At 39.5% G+C, this 18,749-nt stretch overlaps 2 protein-coding genes across 3 annotated transcripts in view; one reads left to right on the forward strand and one right to left on the reverse strand.

Annotated features, from left to right (window-relative positions):
* 14-3-3zeta (tyrosine 3-monooxygenase/tryptophan 5-monooxygenase activation protein zeta) overlaps positions 1-15,107 on the reverse strand; it is a 52,176-nt gene extending 37,069 nt beyond the window's left edge. Inside the window, exons 1-2 of one of the 2 annotated variants that reach the window (XM_076783176.1) lie at positions 14,953-15,018; positions 2,245-2,312 (exon numbers count right to left, since the gene is read on the reverse strand). The gene's annotated coding sequence lies outside the window, so the exon portion shown is untranslated. Of the gene's footprint in view, positions 1-2,244; positions 2,313-14,952 lie in introns of both variants that reach the window. The other variant, XM_076783174.1, reaches the window with a different exon arrangement.
* A 400-nt stretch (positions 15,108-15,507) lies between these two features.
* Rplp0-like (ribosomal protein LP0-like) lies at positions 15,508-16,934 on the forward strand. The gene is made up of 4 exons (XM_076783177.1): positions 15,508-15,854; positions 15,999-16,303; positions 16,378-16,614; positions 16,683-16,934. The coding sequence occupies exons 1-4, from the start codon at positions 15,827-15,829 to the stop codon at positions 16,836-16,838; spliced, it is 726 nt and encodes a 241-aa protein (XP_076639292.1). The 5' UTR covers positions 15,508-15,826; the 3' UTR covers positions 16,839-16,934.
* Positions 16,935-18,749: the final 1,815 nt, after the last annotated feature.

The raw sequence follows: 18,749 nt of genomic DNA on the forward strand, positions 1-18,749 counted from the left end.
GACGATTCTTTACGAGGGGGAAGGACTCGGGGAATTCTGGTTCACTACGCTAAAAATGACGTAACTTTCAAGCATTTTTGTTTAAGGAAATAAATATAACACTTGGCAAGCTTAGTTACACGCGGGAGGGAACACATTTGGCTTAATAAAATTTGATATATGAATTATATACAGGGTGTTCGGCCACCCCTGGGAAAAATTTTAATGGGGGATTCTAGAGACCAAAATAAGACGAAAATCAAGAATACCAATTTGTTGATGGAGGCTTTGTTAAAAAGTTATTAACGTTTAAAGTTCGATTTGAAATTTTTTTTTTCGAGAGAAGAATTTTTTTCTAGAAAGTGGGTAGGATTTCGGGGATATGTGTAATGACGAAAAATAATTATAATTGACCCCCGCAACTGAAAATAATTTTCTTAGAACGATTTGAGATTTTTTAATTTTGTCGAAAAATGTCACACCTTCTCGAATTTTTTTCTCGAATGTGGATAGGATTTCGGGGATATGTGTAATGACGAAAAATGATTGTAATTGACCCCTGTAACTAAATATAATTTTTTTAAAACGATTTGAAATTTTTTAATTTTGTCGAAAAATGTCACACCTTCTCGAATTTTTTTCTCGAATGTGGATAGGATTTCGGGGATATGTGTAATGACGAAAAATGATTGTAATTGACCCCCGCAACTGAAAATAATTTTCTTAGAACGATTTGAGATTTTTTAATTTTGTCGAAAAATGTCACACCTTCTCGAATTTTTTTCTCGAATGTGGATAGGATTTCGTGGATGTGTGTAATGACGAAAAATGATTGTAATTGACCCCTGTAACTAAATATAATTTTTTTAAAACGATTTGAAATTTTTAAATTTTGTCGAAAAATGTCACACCTTCTCGAATTTTTTTCTCGAATGTGGATAGGATTTCGGGGATATGTGTAATGACGAAAAATAATTATAATTGACCCCCGCAACTGAAAATAATTTTCTTAGAACGATTTGAGATTTTTTAATTTTGTCGAAAAATGTCACACCTTCTCGAATTTTTTTCTCGAATGTGGATAGGATTTCGGGGATATGTGTAATGACGAAAAATGATTGTAATTGACCCCTGTAACTAAATATAATTTTTTTAAAACGATTTGAAATTTTTTAATTTTGTCGAAAAATGTCACACCTTCTCGAATTTTTTTCTCGAATGTGGATAGGATTTCGGGGATATGTGTAATGACGAAAAATGATTGTAATTGACCCCTGTAACTAAATATAATTTTTTTAAAACGATTTGAAATTTTTAAATTTTGTCGAAAAATGTCACACCTTCTCGAATTTTTTTCTCGAATGTGGATAGGATTTCGGGGATATGTGTAATGACGAAAAATGATTGTAATTGACCCCTGTAACTAAATATAATTTTTTTTAAACGATTTGAAAGTTTTAAATTTTGTCGAAAAATGTCACACCTTCTCGAATTTTTTTCTCGAAAGTGGATAGGATTTCGGAGGTATGTGTATTCACCAAAAATGATTGTAACTGACCCCCGCAGCCGAAAATAATTTTTTTATAACGATTTGAAATCTTTGAATTTAAATGTTAATAACTTTTTAACGAAGCCTCCATCAACAAGTTGTTATTCTTGATTTTCGTCTTATTTTGGCCTCTAGAATCCCGCATTAAAATTTTTCCCAGGGGTGGCCGAACACCCTGTATATTAATATAACAAATCATATCGTTACGATGAAATTTCATGTAAATTTCAATATGATAAAATATATTGATTATAACCAGGAGAAGGAAGACAGGATGGGTAAAGACAGAACAGTGGAGGGACGAGAGAGGGGATTGAAGAATCAGATGGTGGGTCAAGGATATAATATTAATAGAATGGGGAAATAATGGTCCCGGTATATAAGAAGTGTATTAAGCACAGATTTAGAGAACAACTGTAATACCAGAAAAGAGATAGAGTAAAGGCTGTATATTAAATACGTTCATTGCCACGGTAATAGGCACTTTAAAGTTACGTACAACGTGTCGTAAAATCGTCTACACGAGAGTAACCGTAATAGTTGTAAAGTTGTAAATGTACTGCCATCGGGGATACAGCAAAAGTATTTATTATTTTTCATACTAAACACAGGAACCTGGTCGTAGCAATGAACGTGTTAATCAACTAAAATTCTGTGATTCTAGTAAGAAAGGAACGTTTGTTAAATGAACATGCCAAACTCTTTAATATACTTACGGAACTTGAAAGTTTGTAATTTTTAGCGTTAGAAACCACCTTCTCGCCGTGTATAAAAATTGACCGACCTTGAAACAAGTTATTAAAATTTACGGTTAAATCGAGTAAATCAATCGAGTTGAAGGGACAAAAATTTAATCATAAACGCGTACGAACATTGACCTATTACAATCGTGTAAAATCAGTAATGTTGGCGACACACGAAAACTAAAGCTATTTCATGAAGTATCTCGTACCGTAATTCTACTGAAAATTAAATGTTTGCATCGAGCAATTCTATTTCGATAATCGTGGGCAATAAATATATTCGGCTCGGTAAGTGGTGGGAATGTATTTCGCAACAGCGTACGAGCTACAGGTGGCAGTATAAAGGTGTCGCGTGGGTGTGCGGCGGCCCTTGTCCCCGACAAGGGTTTCTCTCCCTCTGGGTGTAGTCATCTCCGATAAACTGATCCAGAAGAAAGGCTCCGCTCCCCTAGTCGCTCGTACGCGACACCGACCCCGAAATTAACGCCTCTGTCGTATGCAAGCTCTCGAAAAATAAATTGCAACAGAGACCTTTTCACAAAACGAACTACGGAACACTCGGAGACTAAACGCTAAAAATTCTCGTCTGATCGGATTACCGAATGAACGTAGAAAGTTACCCTATCGTGTATGCTTTCGTATAACAAAAATAGGAAAAAACGTGTTGTTTATGTGCCTTATCTTCGTTCCATTTTCCGCTCGTTCCTGGAATCGGAAGAGCGCCAAGGAAACAACAAACCTGCTTGGCAAGGGCCACGGGAGTATCGCGGGGAAATTTGCAGTTCTAAAACGTCGGTTGTCTTGCGCAATCGAAGCGGCAAGTGCACGCTTTTGCCACGCCACCATTCACCGATCCTCTAATACGCTCTACCGTTACGTACCTCCCGATGTTTTCATTCACCTACGACGAAATCCTTCGCCAGGCTCGGGATTCACCGAACGATACGCGAGCAAGGGGAGGGGGGCCGATCCGTGTCCTTCCAGGCGCCGAACGCCCCCCGAATCGGCAACTCTATCGTTGCACGAGTCGTACGGAATCCGTCGTCGCGCCTTCGACGACTTTCTCGCTCGATGCGCGCCGCGAAAGACAATCGTGACTCATTTTCGCGTGAGAGGCACGCTCGCTGTCGTCGAACTGAGAATTATCCTTGTCCCGTACGATGCGCCCTTTCCTTATTTTCACGCGTCGATTGCCACGTCACCCGTACACGCGCGACAGAACTTTGCACTAATCGTACGAAGCTAAAAAACTACTGTCCCTTTTTACCGATCGATGCCCCCTGCATTCTTGATCACCAACTAGCCCAGCTACCGCGGTTTACGCGATCTTCCAGAATTTTCTAACCTCCTAATTTTCGAAGCGTTCCACATTTCAACTATTACCTGTATTTCTGTACACGCTCTCGCCGTTGTTTACCGACCTACTTCTCGTTTCTATCTTTCGCCTCTATTATGACAGTTTGGCCTTATCTGAGTTAACTTCTACGTTTCTTTTTCGCAACTCGACGTCACACACGCCGTGAAATCAGAACCGAGAACATTGGTGCATTAAATACAACAGTCTCTGTAGTATAAACGGACGTTGGATATTTCTCTCCATTTTGCTCTCCGTGTTTCTCGCTTTCGTCTGCAATGCGATCAAGCCAATCAGACATAATAGTCGACAATTCCCGGAATAGTTGCCTCCATCGATAATGCTCGTGTCGCGGACCCGAGTGAACAGCGAGGGATCAGATCGCTGCATGTTCTATGGAGAAACAAAGCTCTCGACCAAAAGTGGAACAAAGGCTACGAACGATTTTTTCTAGAATAATTTATGCAACTACGGTTGAAAGATAATCGTGAACTACGCAGGGTTGTCGTACGACTCGTTACACGACGCTGTAATTCGATTATCGTTCCAACAATGTATGACTCATCGTGCGATAAATCGTTGCGCTATGACTCCTGCAACTCGTGGGCTACGGGAAAAGGACTCGTGGAGATGTATTTCTGGCGCGTCCCTGGACGATTTTTGGACCGAAAAACGCGCCTCTGTTTCTCCATCGGAAAAGAGAAGAATCGAAAGGGTGCATTCGCTGTCGCCGCGGCTCTCGCGACCGTACGAGCTTCGCAAAAAGTTGCGCGCGCACACGGTGATACACGCCGCTACACGCACGCACAACGCACTATATTATTAACACGCGCACGACCAACTTGAGCTTGTGCGTCAGCCGTCTTGGAATAGCGGCTGATGTCAAGCTCGCTGGTCGTTCGTAGACGCCGACAATCGAATACACACCTACACCACGGGGACGAGGGTGCTCGACCACTAGCTACGACGACGAAGCGATTCGAAGCGGCTACAACCGACTTCGAAGTCTCGAAAAGCTTACGAAGTTTCCGTCTCGTGACAAAATTCGTTACTTTTTTTAACGTATTAAAACATGAAACTAACTTATTTACACAAATCGACCATATTTCATATTTACTATCATCTGTCAACTCTGGGCCAGTTATGCATGTGCTCCACTTATACAGGGTGTTCGGCCACACTTGGGAAAAATTTTAATGGGGGATTCTAGAATACCAATTTGTTAATGGAGGCTTCGTTAAAAAGTTATTAACAATTAAATTCAAACATTTCAAATCATTCGACAAAAATTATTTTCAATTGCGGGGGTCAATTACAATCATTTTTGGTCATTACACATATCCCCGAAATCCTGCGCATTTTCGAGAAAAAAATTCAGTACCAGTAAAACTTTAAACGTTAATAACTTTTTAACGAAACCTCCATCGACAAATTGGTATTCTTTATTTTCGTCTTATTTTGGCCTCTAGAATTCCCCACTAAAATTTTTCCTTATAAGCGGGTGACCGAACACCCTGTACGTAGTGTTTTATACTGACCAGGTCAACAAATTCTGAAATAGAGGACGATTTTCAGCGCGACAAACTGTATTCGGATCGCGAAGAAATCGATAACGAGCGACGGTAAGAAACTTCGTTGACAGAATCGTGTCGCCGTTGGTTCTACGTGAAAAACCGACGGGTCGCGCGGGAACGAGGCCAGGTTTTTGGGTCGAAAAACAACGAAGAGGTCGGACCAATAAAAGGACGACACGGCAAAACGTCCGACGGAGACGCCAGGAGAGATTACGACCGAGGATCGAAAATTTTACGCGAGCCAAGAATCCGTAGAAAATTTTCCACAGCCGCTGGGGTTGACCGTTGGTTATTACCAAAATGGTCCAAAATCAACGATTTTTAATATATTTTTAGTCGATACTGGTACAATGTTCTGCAAAATTTTAACTTTTGCGAGATTAATTCAGAGTGGTAATGACGACTCGAACGATTTTTTTAGGCTATGTTTGAGATCCGGTTTTGCTCTACGAGCGAAGGAATGCAAGTTGTGGGCACGGTTGTGAATTTTTATCGTTCTCGTATGTGTGTAAATTGAAGTGAACGATACAGATATCGCTTTCTGTGTTTATGCAATTATTCAAGCACCAATTTCGCACGTACGCATTCCGTGGCTGATTTTCTCTTCACCGATCTCTTCGTTTTTTTCGTAATATTTTAATAGTCAAATAATAATCGAACAGTATTCGAATGTTATTTAACGAACATTTGAACCGCCGAAGCGTTTGGGTGCACGATAAACAAATCGGCAAGAAATAACGGTTCTGATTCAAATGGTATTCAAATTTTATTCGGCGAATATTTAACCTGCACGAGAGTTCGAACATTTGATAAATAAATAATTGGACAAGAAGTCCCAAAGCCCTAGACTGTACGACGGATGTGCTTCCGTGTTCGTTGCTCGAACGCGTCACGCGAGCCCTATTACTGCGCGGCGGCGAACGCGTTTCCGACGATTACGCGTCTCGAGCGAGAAAACCGCGCGGCGAATCGCGCGAAAGCGAGGCGACATTATGCACGCGGGGAGGCCAACTAGCCGAAGGACACGCTTGGGTATTATTAGTACGGATTCTTTAACATTTCTTTCTACGAACGTTACGAACATTACGAGCGTTACGAACACACAACGAGAAAGTAAGAACGAAGGAGAGGCAAAGGAGTGCTAGGCGTTTCTTCTGACGAAATGACGCATCCGGTGGACGGTTAACGCGATACGCGGAAACTGTCCACGAATACGTATCTGCGAAAGCAGCGCCACCCCTCGTGAACACGCGGAACTTTCTAAACATTTCTTGAATTTTTATCCGTTCGTCGTAAAATATTTTATTCCAGTCGTTTGAAAATATTAATTGCAGTACTAAAGAGGAGTTGTTCGTGGGATCACAAGCGTAAACTGTATTTTCCTTTACGTTTCTCGACGTGGGCGGTAGCGACTCTTGGGGGGAGTCTTTCAAGGGGGCGTCAAAGGGACAACAAACTTTAACCTTCCGGAGGTCGTAGCTGTCATATACATATAAACCTTGCTATCGATATTTTTAAGGGGTACATCGTGGAGAAATGGACAGAATAGTTATATAATATGATCAATCGTAATAGAGATAAATAGTATATTTCTGGTATGAATATTTACGCGAAAGTAAAACAAACAAACCGAATAAGGATTTCATCGCGACGGTGTACGACGACGTCGACGGAGCGAGAAACTGGAAGAAGTCGGCAGGCGTTTTATTCTGGTCGCGGATAGAAATACAGAAGGAAACGGATCCCCTGCTGTAAAAACTCGTTTCATTCTGAGTTACATCGTTCTTGAATTAACCGAGCGACCAACGCGGGGCGTGTTTTAAAATATGGGACATCTACTACTCCTATCTCCACTTAAGGTGATTTTTCCTCGTGTTTTGGACTAAATTAAAACTTGTGTTAATCAATATACAAGCGACGACATTGCATGACTTTTTGTCCCGTAATTTATTCCAACAGTGAATAAATTACTAATAATATCTCGAATAGAATAGACCATATATTATAACCATAAATAAAATTTTATTGCAAGCAACTTTATACAAACACAATAGGAACACACGAAGAGCGAGTACACGTTCAGAATTATCAACGTTCGAACGTCTGCGTAACCTATTTATTTTCAACGATTGATTTTCTCGGAAACAATGCCTCGCGCGGAGAAACATTATTCTACATTTTCGATTTATTTTTTTGCGCAGAATCATTTATTTCTCTATTGTATAATCGTGGCACGTTTCGGATTTTTATTTTTCACGAGACACTCACGCTTACTCGAAAGAACTTTAAAGTCATTTATATATAACGATTCCTCGTTAGATTCTTGTTCCCTCTGGTTTCTTATTATGTAATTCATAATCAATGAGAACTTCATAGTCATTCATACATAACGATGTCCCATTTATTTTTTATTCCTACCAGTTTTTTTTATAATACAATTACTTGTATTTATTGTTAAATCATATTTATTTAGAAATGCTAATAAGGAGACTACCATCTAAATGTGTCAGTTTTTAATCGAAAAACTATTAGTTTGTTTTTCCTTGAGAGAAACATGCAATGTTACTTTTTTTTATCTACATTGTTGTTTGCTTCAGTACACTCATGAAGTATGGAAGAGCATAAATCTAAACTCGTGTTTGTAGATATACGTATAGACGAGTATATTTATTTTTAAAAGCTAAACTTTCGCTCTGTTTTAATTGCAACCAATCAAAATAATTTCTGAAATGTAAATTCAACAAACGTATTGCTCTGCTGGTTATCGTTGGTAATGTGATGGTGAAATATTTATTGGACCATACAGAACAGCTTATGAAACTCAATAAGCTGCTTTGTATGATTCAATAAATACTCGTCTAATCATAATAGTATTTAAATGCTAATCTTGGCCATGCGTAAGGAATTAAACATGAATTCTGTATAATGTATAACAATATAGACACTATACAGGGTGTTCGGTCAACCTAGGGAAAAATTTTAGTGGGGGATTCTAGAGGCCAAAATAAGACGAAAATCAAGAACACCAATTTTTCGTTTGAGACTTCGTTAAAAAGTTATTAACAATTAAATTCAAAAATTTCAAATCGTTCTGGAAAAATTATTTTCGGCTACGGGGGTCAATTACAATTATTTTTGGTGAATACACATACCCCCGAAATCCTACTCCCTTTCGAGAAAAAAATTCGAGTAGGTACTGAAATTTTTAGACGAAATTAAAAAATTTCAAATCATTCTAAAAAAATTATTTTCGGTTACGGGGATCAATTACAATTATTTTTGGTGAATAGACATACCCCCGAATTCCTACGCATTTTCAAGAAAAAAATTCCAGAAGGTGTGAAATTTTTCGACAAAATTAAAAAATTTCAAATCGTTCTAAAAAAATTATTTTCAATTGCGGGGGTCAATTACAATCATTTTTGGTCATTACACATACCCCCGAAATCCTGCACATTTTCGAGAAAAAAATTCAAAACGGGTGGAACTTTAAACGTTAATAACTTTTTAACGAAGCCTCCATCAACAAATTGGTATTCTTGATTTTCGTCTTATTTTGGCCTCTAGAATCCCCCATTAAAATTTTTCCCACGGGTGGCTGAACACCCTATATATGAAAAATAAGTATCAAAAATATTAGTTGGCAACCACGGAAGGTAGTTAATAAGGATAACAGATAACAATGTATTTGTTCAAAGAAGGAAGTAGAACTTGTTTAATATATTTTGTTATAAATTCTCTTCCGTTTGGAACGATAATAAACAATTTTCCAAAACTAACCATCAATGACCTCAGACTTTATACATCTGGAACTTATCAGTTAAAGCAAACACCTGATTTTCATGTAGCATATGAATATGGATTATTAGCAATAAAATAACTTTTGAAGATTTCCCAAAAACTTTTAGCCTAGGTTACACGTGGATTATTCAGTAAGGCTTCTCTAGTAACCTTTGCCTTAGACGTAATTTATGCTCGTCGCAATTGACTCTTATATGAAGTAATTTGCTTAATAAAACTGTGAGAAACAAGTTAAGCAGTCAGTCCGCAGTATTTAGAGCAGTGGTTTACAGACTTTTTGTAGTTGTATACACGAAAAACTATTTACCGTATATCGTAATCAATTTAAAATTCAATTGTGTTTATTAAGTTTTACTGATTGGATTAAATAAATGATATTCACTGTACTTAAAAAATGGAATGAAAATTAAAGAATGATATTCGATCAAAAATAAATGTATTATTATTTTATACTTGAATGGCATTTAATATGCCTGACTGGCATTATTATGATTTAATAAATATAGCAAATCGCACTGTACCGACACTTTCGTCCATGGTGTACCCGAGCATCGAGAAACGACAGCAGTCGCGAAACAATTGAACGCGGCACGCGACGTTGCCGCAGGCATAAACTTATTATCGAGCAAAATTCAATTTCCGACTGTGCACGTACAATGGCACACGCGTACGCGATGCACGAAACGAGAAACTCGCGCAAATTTCGATCGCGGCTGGCAAGGAGATTCGATTACATCGTGTCCGTCTCATTGTTCCCGACGCGGACGAGTATACACCGAGCGCGTGCGTTCGCGGAATTTCCGTGCACGAGTTTACGCCAGTTCGAACGAGTCGAGTCGTCACTCGTCACGGGCTAACGGCAACGATCAGATAATCTTCGCTATTTTTATGCCACGCAGTTTTTTTTACTCGTTCTCTTCGTGCCGTTATTCTTTCTTTCGCGCATGCGTGCAGTAGCACCTCGCTTTAAGACTGAAATTCGACCCACGAGCCAACGGTCAGCAACGAAATCTATTTCGAGCTGATGAAAAGGGAGATGCAAAGAACAAACCAGCAACTTGGACGACGCTAGATTCGGTCAAATTTTTATTGATGCAATAAAAACGATTGTTAAAGATCAATAATTTCAGTAGGACAAATTTTTCGACGAAAAAAAAAATTTTCAAATCGTTCTGAAAAAATTATTTTCGGTTACGGGGGTCAATTACGACCATTTTTGGTGATTAGACATACCCCCGAAATCTTGCGCATTTTCGAGAAAAAAATTCATTACGGGCGGAACTTTAAACGGTAATAACTTTTTAACGAAACCTCCATCAAGAAATTGGTATTCTTGATTTTCGTCTTATTTTGGCCTCTATAATCTCTCATTAAAATTTTTCCCAGGGTTGGCCGAACAATCTGTATGTTTATACGTGATTTGTAATAGGATAATTGTATTCGAAGTTCGTTTGCAATAATCGAATACTGAATGATTGGAATAGTCACAGCCTGAACAGTGGTTAATTATTTGGTAATTTGCTTAGGTGTGTAAGTTGCGTCTGCCGGGAATCGAACAACGTCCGTAAGTGGCGATGGAGGTGACACGAAATGGAGAGTCAACCCTTTCGCGAACGCTCCAGCCGTGCAACCCCTCCAGGGAACAGGCTTGAAACCCGCGCGGATTGTGCACTACCCGCTTCATCGCGCTTCGCGCCGTTACCGAATGGGGAAGCTTTGAATTTCTCGTCGCACGCTTCCCTTTCACGCCGAAACACACCTAACCGGGGACCACCCAACCGGTCTACGAGAACTGGGCCGCTTTGATATTTCCAATTGTCCTACGATCGTAGCAGAAACGAACGCGAACGAGGTTTCACAATGAACTCGATCAGTATTTCATAAATTTTAAACGAAACAAACAAACTTTCGTTTAACTTTACTTGAAACCCAAACCTAACCTCAAATTGTGTCAACTACTTGGTCACCTCGAGTGTCCAGTTCGAAATCGTGGCATCCACCATTTTATCAGCGTGAAAACGCGTCAAACCCTCGATAAGATTGTTTACGAAAAAAAAAGTAATTTATCGAATTGTTCTTGGTCGTATTATGCAACCACACCAAACAAAATTTCGTTTAACTTTACTTGAAATCCAAACCTAACCTCAAACTGTGTCAACTACTTGGTCAACTCTGATGTCCGGTTCGAAATCGTGGCATTCACTGTGTTATCAGCGTGAAAACGCGTTAAACCCCCGATAAGGTTCTTTACGAAAAAAAAAGTAATTTACCGAATTGTTCTTGGTCGTATTATGCAACCACACCAAACAAAATTTCGTCTAACTTTACTTGAAATCCAAACCTAACCTCAAACTGTGTCAACTACTTGGTCACCTCTGATGTCCGGTTCGAAATCGTGGCATTCACTGTGTTATCAGCGTGAAAACGCGTTAAACCCCCGATAAGGTTCTTTACGAAAAAAAAAGTAATTTACCGAATTGTCCTTGGTTGCATTACGCAACCGCTTTCGCGTAGTACATAGAGATCGTTTCCCTCGATACTATCCGTTCTTACGTAAATCGCAATATCGTTCTCCCTCGTTTGCTCGCGACCTCACGGCGCCGGCCTCGAACTACGATAAATTTACGAAGAAACGATCCATGAAAAATTAATTAATCGACGCTCGAGCGCGCGAGGTTAACATTTTGGCAACAACCCTTGAGCTAGCAGTGTTTTATCGAGAGAAAAAAGGAAAGAAGTTACGATTCGCCTGTAATTCTCGTTTCTCTGGAAATTAGAATGCTTCTTGGCGAAGAAAAAGGATCGTGCGGAGTTGTTGAACTAGAGCGGAGGACGCGTTAGACGAGCAGCGAAGTGACAGTTTCTGGGACACGAGACGCGACGATGGTGGTTATCGAGTGAGCGCAACTTTCTCGATAGGCACGAGTCTCGATTCCGAGCACACGACGACTGTTTTCCAGCCAACGAACAGTCTATGAAACACGTCTTCCTTACTCGAAAAATTCTTATTTGAACATTATTTAGAAATTGGAATTCGAAACACACGTTGTGCCAGTAATATTCCGCACATATCAGATTACAGTGTGGGGGACTGAAGAAAATGTAAAAAATTTGAATAATCCAAACACACGACTCGCGAAAAGATTGACGCGACAGGAATCGACAGGCTTGCGTCACCGACGTTTCCACCTTTCGAGACAAATTTAGAAACCAAACGGGAATCATTCTGGTCGAGACCGGGACCTATGCCCATACTGCCCTCTGACTTTTCGCGAGGAACTATAAAGGGCAATCTTTCAATTTCCAACGTCACTTCCTCCGGACGCTTTAACGCGCCGAGTGCTGAGCGAGTTTTTCGTGTCTTTTCATTTATCGACAAACGTCGCGGAGCCATTCTAAGATTACCCTTAATATTTATTGGAATCCAGTGACGGATGTAAAAGAGGTCAAAGGGGAGAAAACAAAAAATTCTAGATTTCGTGGATTCGAGACTCCTATCGAAATTTATTAATAGGAACAGATGTTTCATGTGGTCGATTACCAGTATTTTAAAGAATTTGTCGTAAAAATAAACTGAACGTCGGAAGTCTTCGTCGTTGGTTAGCATTTATCGCCACGCTCAAATCGAGACTTACACGCTCGATAACAGAGCCGATTTGACCCCGTGGTATATTGAACGTCGTTTTTTTTCGAATGACCTGCTGAACGAGCCGTAAAAGTTCGTCGAGTAGCTGGCGAGACACTGTTGTATCCATCCATCATAATTCGAAGAGTCGTTCGTGACAGTTCATATAATATTTATCGTAAACGTGAACGTATACGTCTGTACATCTACTTTCAGCGATTTCACGCACACGAGGATGCTTGCATGCGCGTCTAAACCTAGAAAGCTCGTTAAAACGAAATCGGGTCGACCTGGATTCTCGAACGTAATGAAAGAATTGACTGATCAAAAAAAACTGTTGTCGTAGATGATTTCTATCGGTACATAACCTCACTTCGGATACTTCCAACGCTTCGAGTAGAGCAGAAAAAATTATATCCGATAAGATTGTACGTCTAATATTCTATCAAGATTGTCAAACGTTTTTTAAATTTGAACGATACTCGAGTTTTTTCGCGATTAAAATTGACGAAAAAAACTGTGATAAAACGAAAGATGGAGACTGGTAGGATCCTTGGAACACGATTGATAAGAGGAACGTTCGGAATGAATGGCGGTGAGCGACACTACAACGTTCGCCAGAGAACGAATCGTGAAAAAGAATGCGGCGACCTCTGCGACTAAAAAGCCTCGTTCGTTACGCAAATACGTACGAGCGAAAAGCTACAGCGAAAACGTCACCGATGTGACACGATGAGACGTAGACTGAGCGAGCGAGCGAACAACGGAAAGACAGAGCAGGCCTGTCGTCGGCCTTGGCGAAAAGAGCAGACCTCGGCAGTTGAAGTTGTTCGATGACCGAGAAAGAGTAGGGGGAAGAGAGCGAGAAAGAGAGTTCACGGTCCGCCACTACGAAAAAACGACTACCTTCCGCTAAAATTGACGATCAACATTATTCTCGCTTCTGATCGCGCGTGAAAAGGCATCTAGCAACATTTAATAATCACCGTAGATTACATGTATCGCGTTGCCTCGACTACGTAGAACAAGTTTGAAGTAGGTAAACTATCGATCGTACAGCCAACAAAATAATACGAAATATACTTCGAAAGCCCGACTAGAGGTCATAGACATCGGTTTCGATCGAAGAGATCGCGTACTATGATGAACATTCTCTCTGATCGGCGTGGCTTTAGAGCATGCAATATTTTCAGAAATGTCACACAACCGTCTTCCGAGTAACAAGACTCTCGACGAGAGTTTCACCGAATACACTTCTTACATACGCGCGTCGATAGAACGAGACAACGCGACGTGCCTACTTATCGACGTTCGATAGAACTGCACAGTGGAAAAAGGACGACGAAAAATTGATTCGCGCGACACCACCGGTCAATATCGAACATACACGCGAGAAGGAAGCAAATTCGTGAATCCCTCGACGACGTAGAGAACTGAAATGTAACTGCAACGTGCTAGCCTCTCCACGGGTCACGATGGGTGTTTATCAGCCGAGACGTATCGAGGCAATATCGAAAGCTCAATGATCGGTTCACTTGTCAAAGGGCGTGTGCTCGTCGTTCCAGCGCGTGTACGCCGCTACGAATACGTGTAACGCATGCCTCTATGCTTTATCGCGATTTCAAGCGTAAGCAGGTCGAATATCGTGCGCGAGGGAACAGACAAAAGCTGCCGCGCAATGTATCTCCGATTTCTCCGTGCCATATAAGGGGTCAAATGTCGGCTGAGAAAAAAATCAGTTGCCGAAACATCGATCGAGTATTTTTGCACTTCTGGCTGTCATTTCGCGAAACTATGACGAAACTGTCGACGAACGAAACGCGTTCAACGTCGTGCACAGAACGAGGGAAGAGAAGCGATAATTTTTCAGATTCTCGAGCGAACGAAAGGCAATTTTGTCGCCGGCTATGTAAGCAAGATGGCGGCGATCGAATCGTACGTTAAGGCTGGCGCGTCGCGTGCGTCGCATGCACCCGTGCGAGCGGCAAGCGACTGCCTTCAGACGGTCTACCATCGCACGGTAACCTAACGAACTTTGCCAAAATGACGATTCGTTCGTCGAACGATCGAGCCGATGCATAGATCACACAGTAACGCCAAACCGACTGTTTCGCTCGCGAATATTCAAAGAAACCACAACCCCCCTATATAGGTTATTTCGAGCGATACGAGGCAAGGATCGGCGGATTGCATGGCTACGGGGTTCACACGGCTCGCTGTCGAATACACTTCGTATTAATTGCAACCGATATTTCACGAGACATCGTGTTCAGCTACTTTGTCCGAATCCCGTGTTATTGTACGATTATATCGGAAAAAGGACTCACCTTTGGAGAGTTGTGAAGCGGCCTAGAAAATCGAGGCTTCGGAATTCAACGGCTCCCGTCCACTACGATCTCACAGAATGCACTGGCGCAACGAGCGGAAGCCGCCATCTTGAACTGCGTTCACTTGACGCTTTCCGCTGGTTCGAAAAGTACATTCGCGTTCCCGCCTTTTCTCAAATCTGCACACAAAAATTCACCGATTAATATTTGAATTATTCGTGCGAAGTATGAATGGGCAAATTGTATTCGACAATGCTTTCGAACGACGAACAGCATGCTAATCTATACTTCTTTTCGGTATTCGGTATGCAATTACACGAACGAATACAAAATACACGTATCTTGTAATCGTTCATGAATGCCGAATATATTAGCTGAGTAAGTGCAGAATACTTTATTCGATTTCAGTATTCAGCACATTTTAATCTAGATAACGAATAACGAGTATTAATTAGAATTCGAAGACATAACCTTGGACATCGATGCAATGAGTTACTTGATTCCTGAATAATTAATTAGCTTGTAAACTTCGTTCTTCAAATAATAACTATTTGTGTGGATTCGCGTACACCATGCATTTCCAATTAAATTATACATGTATTCGACCCATAGTAATATGTAGATCGAAATAATGATTATGGCGTGGAACGTAAAATTTCGTTCATATTTTCGTAACTTTATTTAAATCGAATTAATAATAATTATACGAAATGTACGTTAATCAAAGAAAGGAAACGTCAAGAAATTTTACCGGTATTTGGGCCATTGTATGGCGCCATTTTTCTCGAAGTTCTATAGCACATGTTTACTCGACTAATAACTTATTTCATCGATGTATATTCTGGTGTGATTTATAACATATTGTTGTAACAAAATGCCGAAATCAAAAAGAGATAAAAAAAGTAATGTCATGTCGTTCTAATCTGTTGTCTTATTGCTCGTTTTTCGTTTATCAACGCGTACTTTTTGAACTAACCTAAAAGTGTAGTAACATTTAACACTTTGACTACCACGTCGATAATTAATAAACATTTTATGTTTCACAGTATCTCTTACTAAAACAAGCAAAAAGGGCCTTGCCTTGAAGCAACACATTGTGGAAGATGTTAGAAATTGTGTCGAGAGATATCATAGGATATTCCTTATATCTGTGCACAATATGCGTAATAACAAACTAAAAGACTTAAGAGCAGAATGGAAAGATAGTCGGTTTTTCTTTGGCAAGAACAAGGTGATAGCATTAGCCTTAGGCAAATCAAAGGAGAATGAAGTTTCAGACGGTCTGCATAAATTGTCAGAGGCATTAAAGGGACAATGCGGTTTGCTTTTTACGAACAGAACTAAAAAAGAAGTGTGTACTTTGTTGCTACAGTTCTAGAAATCTATTATAAACACATGTGCTAATCAGACTTATTTCTTGTTTAGGTATTAAAATGGATGGAAGAATACGAAGTATTAGAATATGCTAGATCTGGTTTTATTATAGAGGAAACAATAACGTTACCCGAAGGACCTATGCCGGAATTTGCGCATAGTTTAGAGCCTCATTTAAGACAGCTGGGAATGCCCACTGCTTTGCAAAAGGGTGTGGTGACATTAATCAAAGAGTATAATGTGTGTAAAAAGGGACAAGCCTTAACTCCTGAACAAGCAAGGATTTTGGTAAATGTAACAGTTACTTTCCTCAAGATAATGTAACAGTCAATTCAAACGAATGTTTCTCCTTTTAGAAATTACTGGATAAACCATTGGCTACTTTCAAGTTGTCACCACTAGGCATATATTCAAAGAAGAATGGATATAAACAACTTGTTTCTCAAAATGATGCTAAGAAACAAGTAGAACAGATGGATGTAGAAGACACAAAAGAAAATGACAATTCGTGATGTGCATGTTACTACAGTAAAATAAATTAATAAATTTGTATATACATAAACATACTTTGTATATCATGTATAAAATATATTATTTTTCACCCTGTATATTTCGCTCTGAAAAAAGAAATACATGAAGTTATTCAATAAATTTATAATTTTGAAAACAACTGATGTGGAGTCATAAAGGATTAGGTATTTGCATCTTTTTAAAAGATTAAAATTATGTCGCGTTCCGTACGTAAAAATCACGTCTTTCGGTCCTTCCTATAAATATAACCATGACAATACCGGTTTATTTTACGATCATTTGGATAATCGGAGTTTTATGGGTGAGTTACGACTGCGTTAACCTCTGTTAGTAATACTAATTAAATACGCGGTATCGGTCAAAGATTAAATATTTAAGATCGTCAAGTACTTTTTGGAACGTAAATTTATATCATTCTATGTGTAGACCGTATACTATTGGTGTTTGGAAAATTCACGGATAAATGGGCGCAAAGTAGCCTTTGAAGTAAATTACGATAAAAGAGGTAGCGCGACGTCCATCGAGTCTTCGGATCTATCTGACAATGAAGAAACTATAAAACGTAATAGGAGACAAAGGTTAAAGCACGAGGTATATTCGACGACATGAATTTGTGTTACGTGAAAGGAAAGCCTCCAGGTTCCAATAACCCTTCTTTACGACATAGGTTTCTAGTTGTTGCACGGACGAAGTCTTATTTAACTTTTATTTATTAAATACGTAACTAAAACTCTTAACTTAAATTCTCGAATCTATTTGCAACGAAACCGAACAACTAAATGGTATAGCCATCTAATGACGAATGGATCGAACTATTACAGCTCATGTGGAGGCGAGGTAAATGGATTTGACTGGAGAAGGCCCACTAACATCACTGAAATCGTCAATTCTATCGGGGGTTTCGTTCTAACTAATTTCACTTCTCGAATTTTTTTCTCGAAAGTGGGTAGGATTTCGGGGGTATGTCTATTCACCAAAAATGATGGTAATTGACTCCCACAGCTAACAATATTTTTTTCAGAATGATTTGAAATATTTTAATTTCGTCGAAAAATTTCACACCTTCTCGAATTTTTTTCTCGAAAGTGGGTAGGAATTCAAGGGTATGACTAATGACCAAAAATGATTGCAATTGACCCCCGCAACAGAAAATAATTTTTCTAAAACGATTTGAAATTTTTTTTTTCCGTCGAAAAGTTTAGGCACCTTCTCGAATTTTTTTCTCGAAAGTGGGTAGGAATTCAAGGGTATGACTAATGACCAAAAATGATTGTAATCAACTCCTGCAACCGAAAATAATTTTTTTAGAATGATTTGAAATTTTTGAATTTAATTGTTAATAACTTTTTAACGAAGCCTCCATCAACAAATTGATATTCTTGATTTTCGTCTTATTTTGGCCTCTAGAATCTCCCATTAAAATTTTTCCCAGGGGTGGCCGAACACCCTGTATGTTGATAACAACTACTAGATTACATAAAAATATTCAATTTGGATAATATCAGACTACAAGCAAATATTGAGATTGCACGAACTTGTAAGAACTGCTTATCATTCTAAGGGTCCAATATGAATGCTCTTTTGCTTGTTCGTATGAACAGCTGTCAATCTTTATACCAAGTCTCGAGAGAAAATTTTTCAAATGGACATCGGCCATTTGCACTGCCCCTCGATATCTGACAACCAGTGTTGCTACAAGGGGTCCCCCATTAGTTGGTGCAGGTGGAATAGGGTGATTTTCCCCTTACCTTAGTGGACTTGAGAACAGCTGGGGAGTGCACTTTCGGGTCACTCAACCATCACCAACCCCCATAGTAGGGTAGAGACAGTATGAAAGGGACAAATCAATTCACACGTATTAGCCTCAACGCTAATAACTTGTAAACTTATTA

The sequence above is a fragment of the Colletes latitarsis genome, chromosome 2, assembly GCF_051014445.1.
Source record: "Colletes latitarsis isolate SP2378_abdomen chromosome 2, iyColLati1, whole genome shotgun sequence".
Classification (NCBI taxonomy): Eukaryota; Metazoa; Arthropoda; class Insecta; order Hymenoptera; family Colletidae; genus Colletes; species Colletes latitarsis.

Bases quoted from the DNA above. Each gene is read 5' to 3' on its own strand.
- Rplp0-like (XM_076783177.1), top strand. From the start codon at position 15,827: ATGCCGAAATCAAAAAGAGATAAAAAAA. The intron at 16,304-16,377 runs GTGTGTACTTTG...TTTCTTGTTTAG, and splicing joins CGAACAGAACTAAAAAAGAA to GTATTAAAATGGATGGAAGA. The intron at 16,615-16,682 runs GTAAATGTAACA...TTCTCCTTTTAG, and splicing joins CTGAACAAGCAAGGATTTTG to AAATTACTGGATAAACCATT.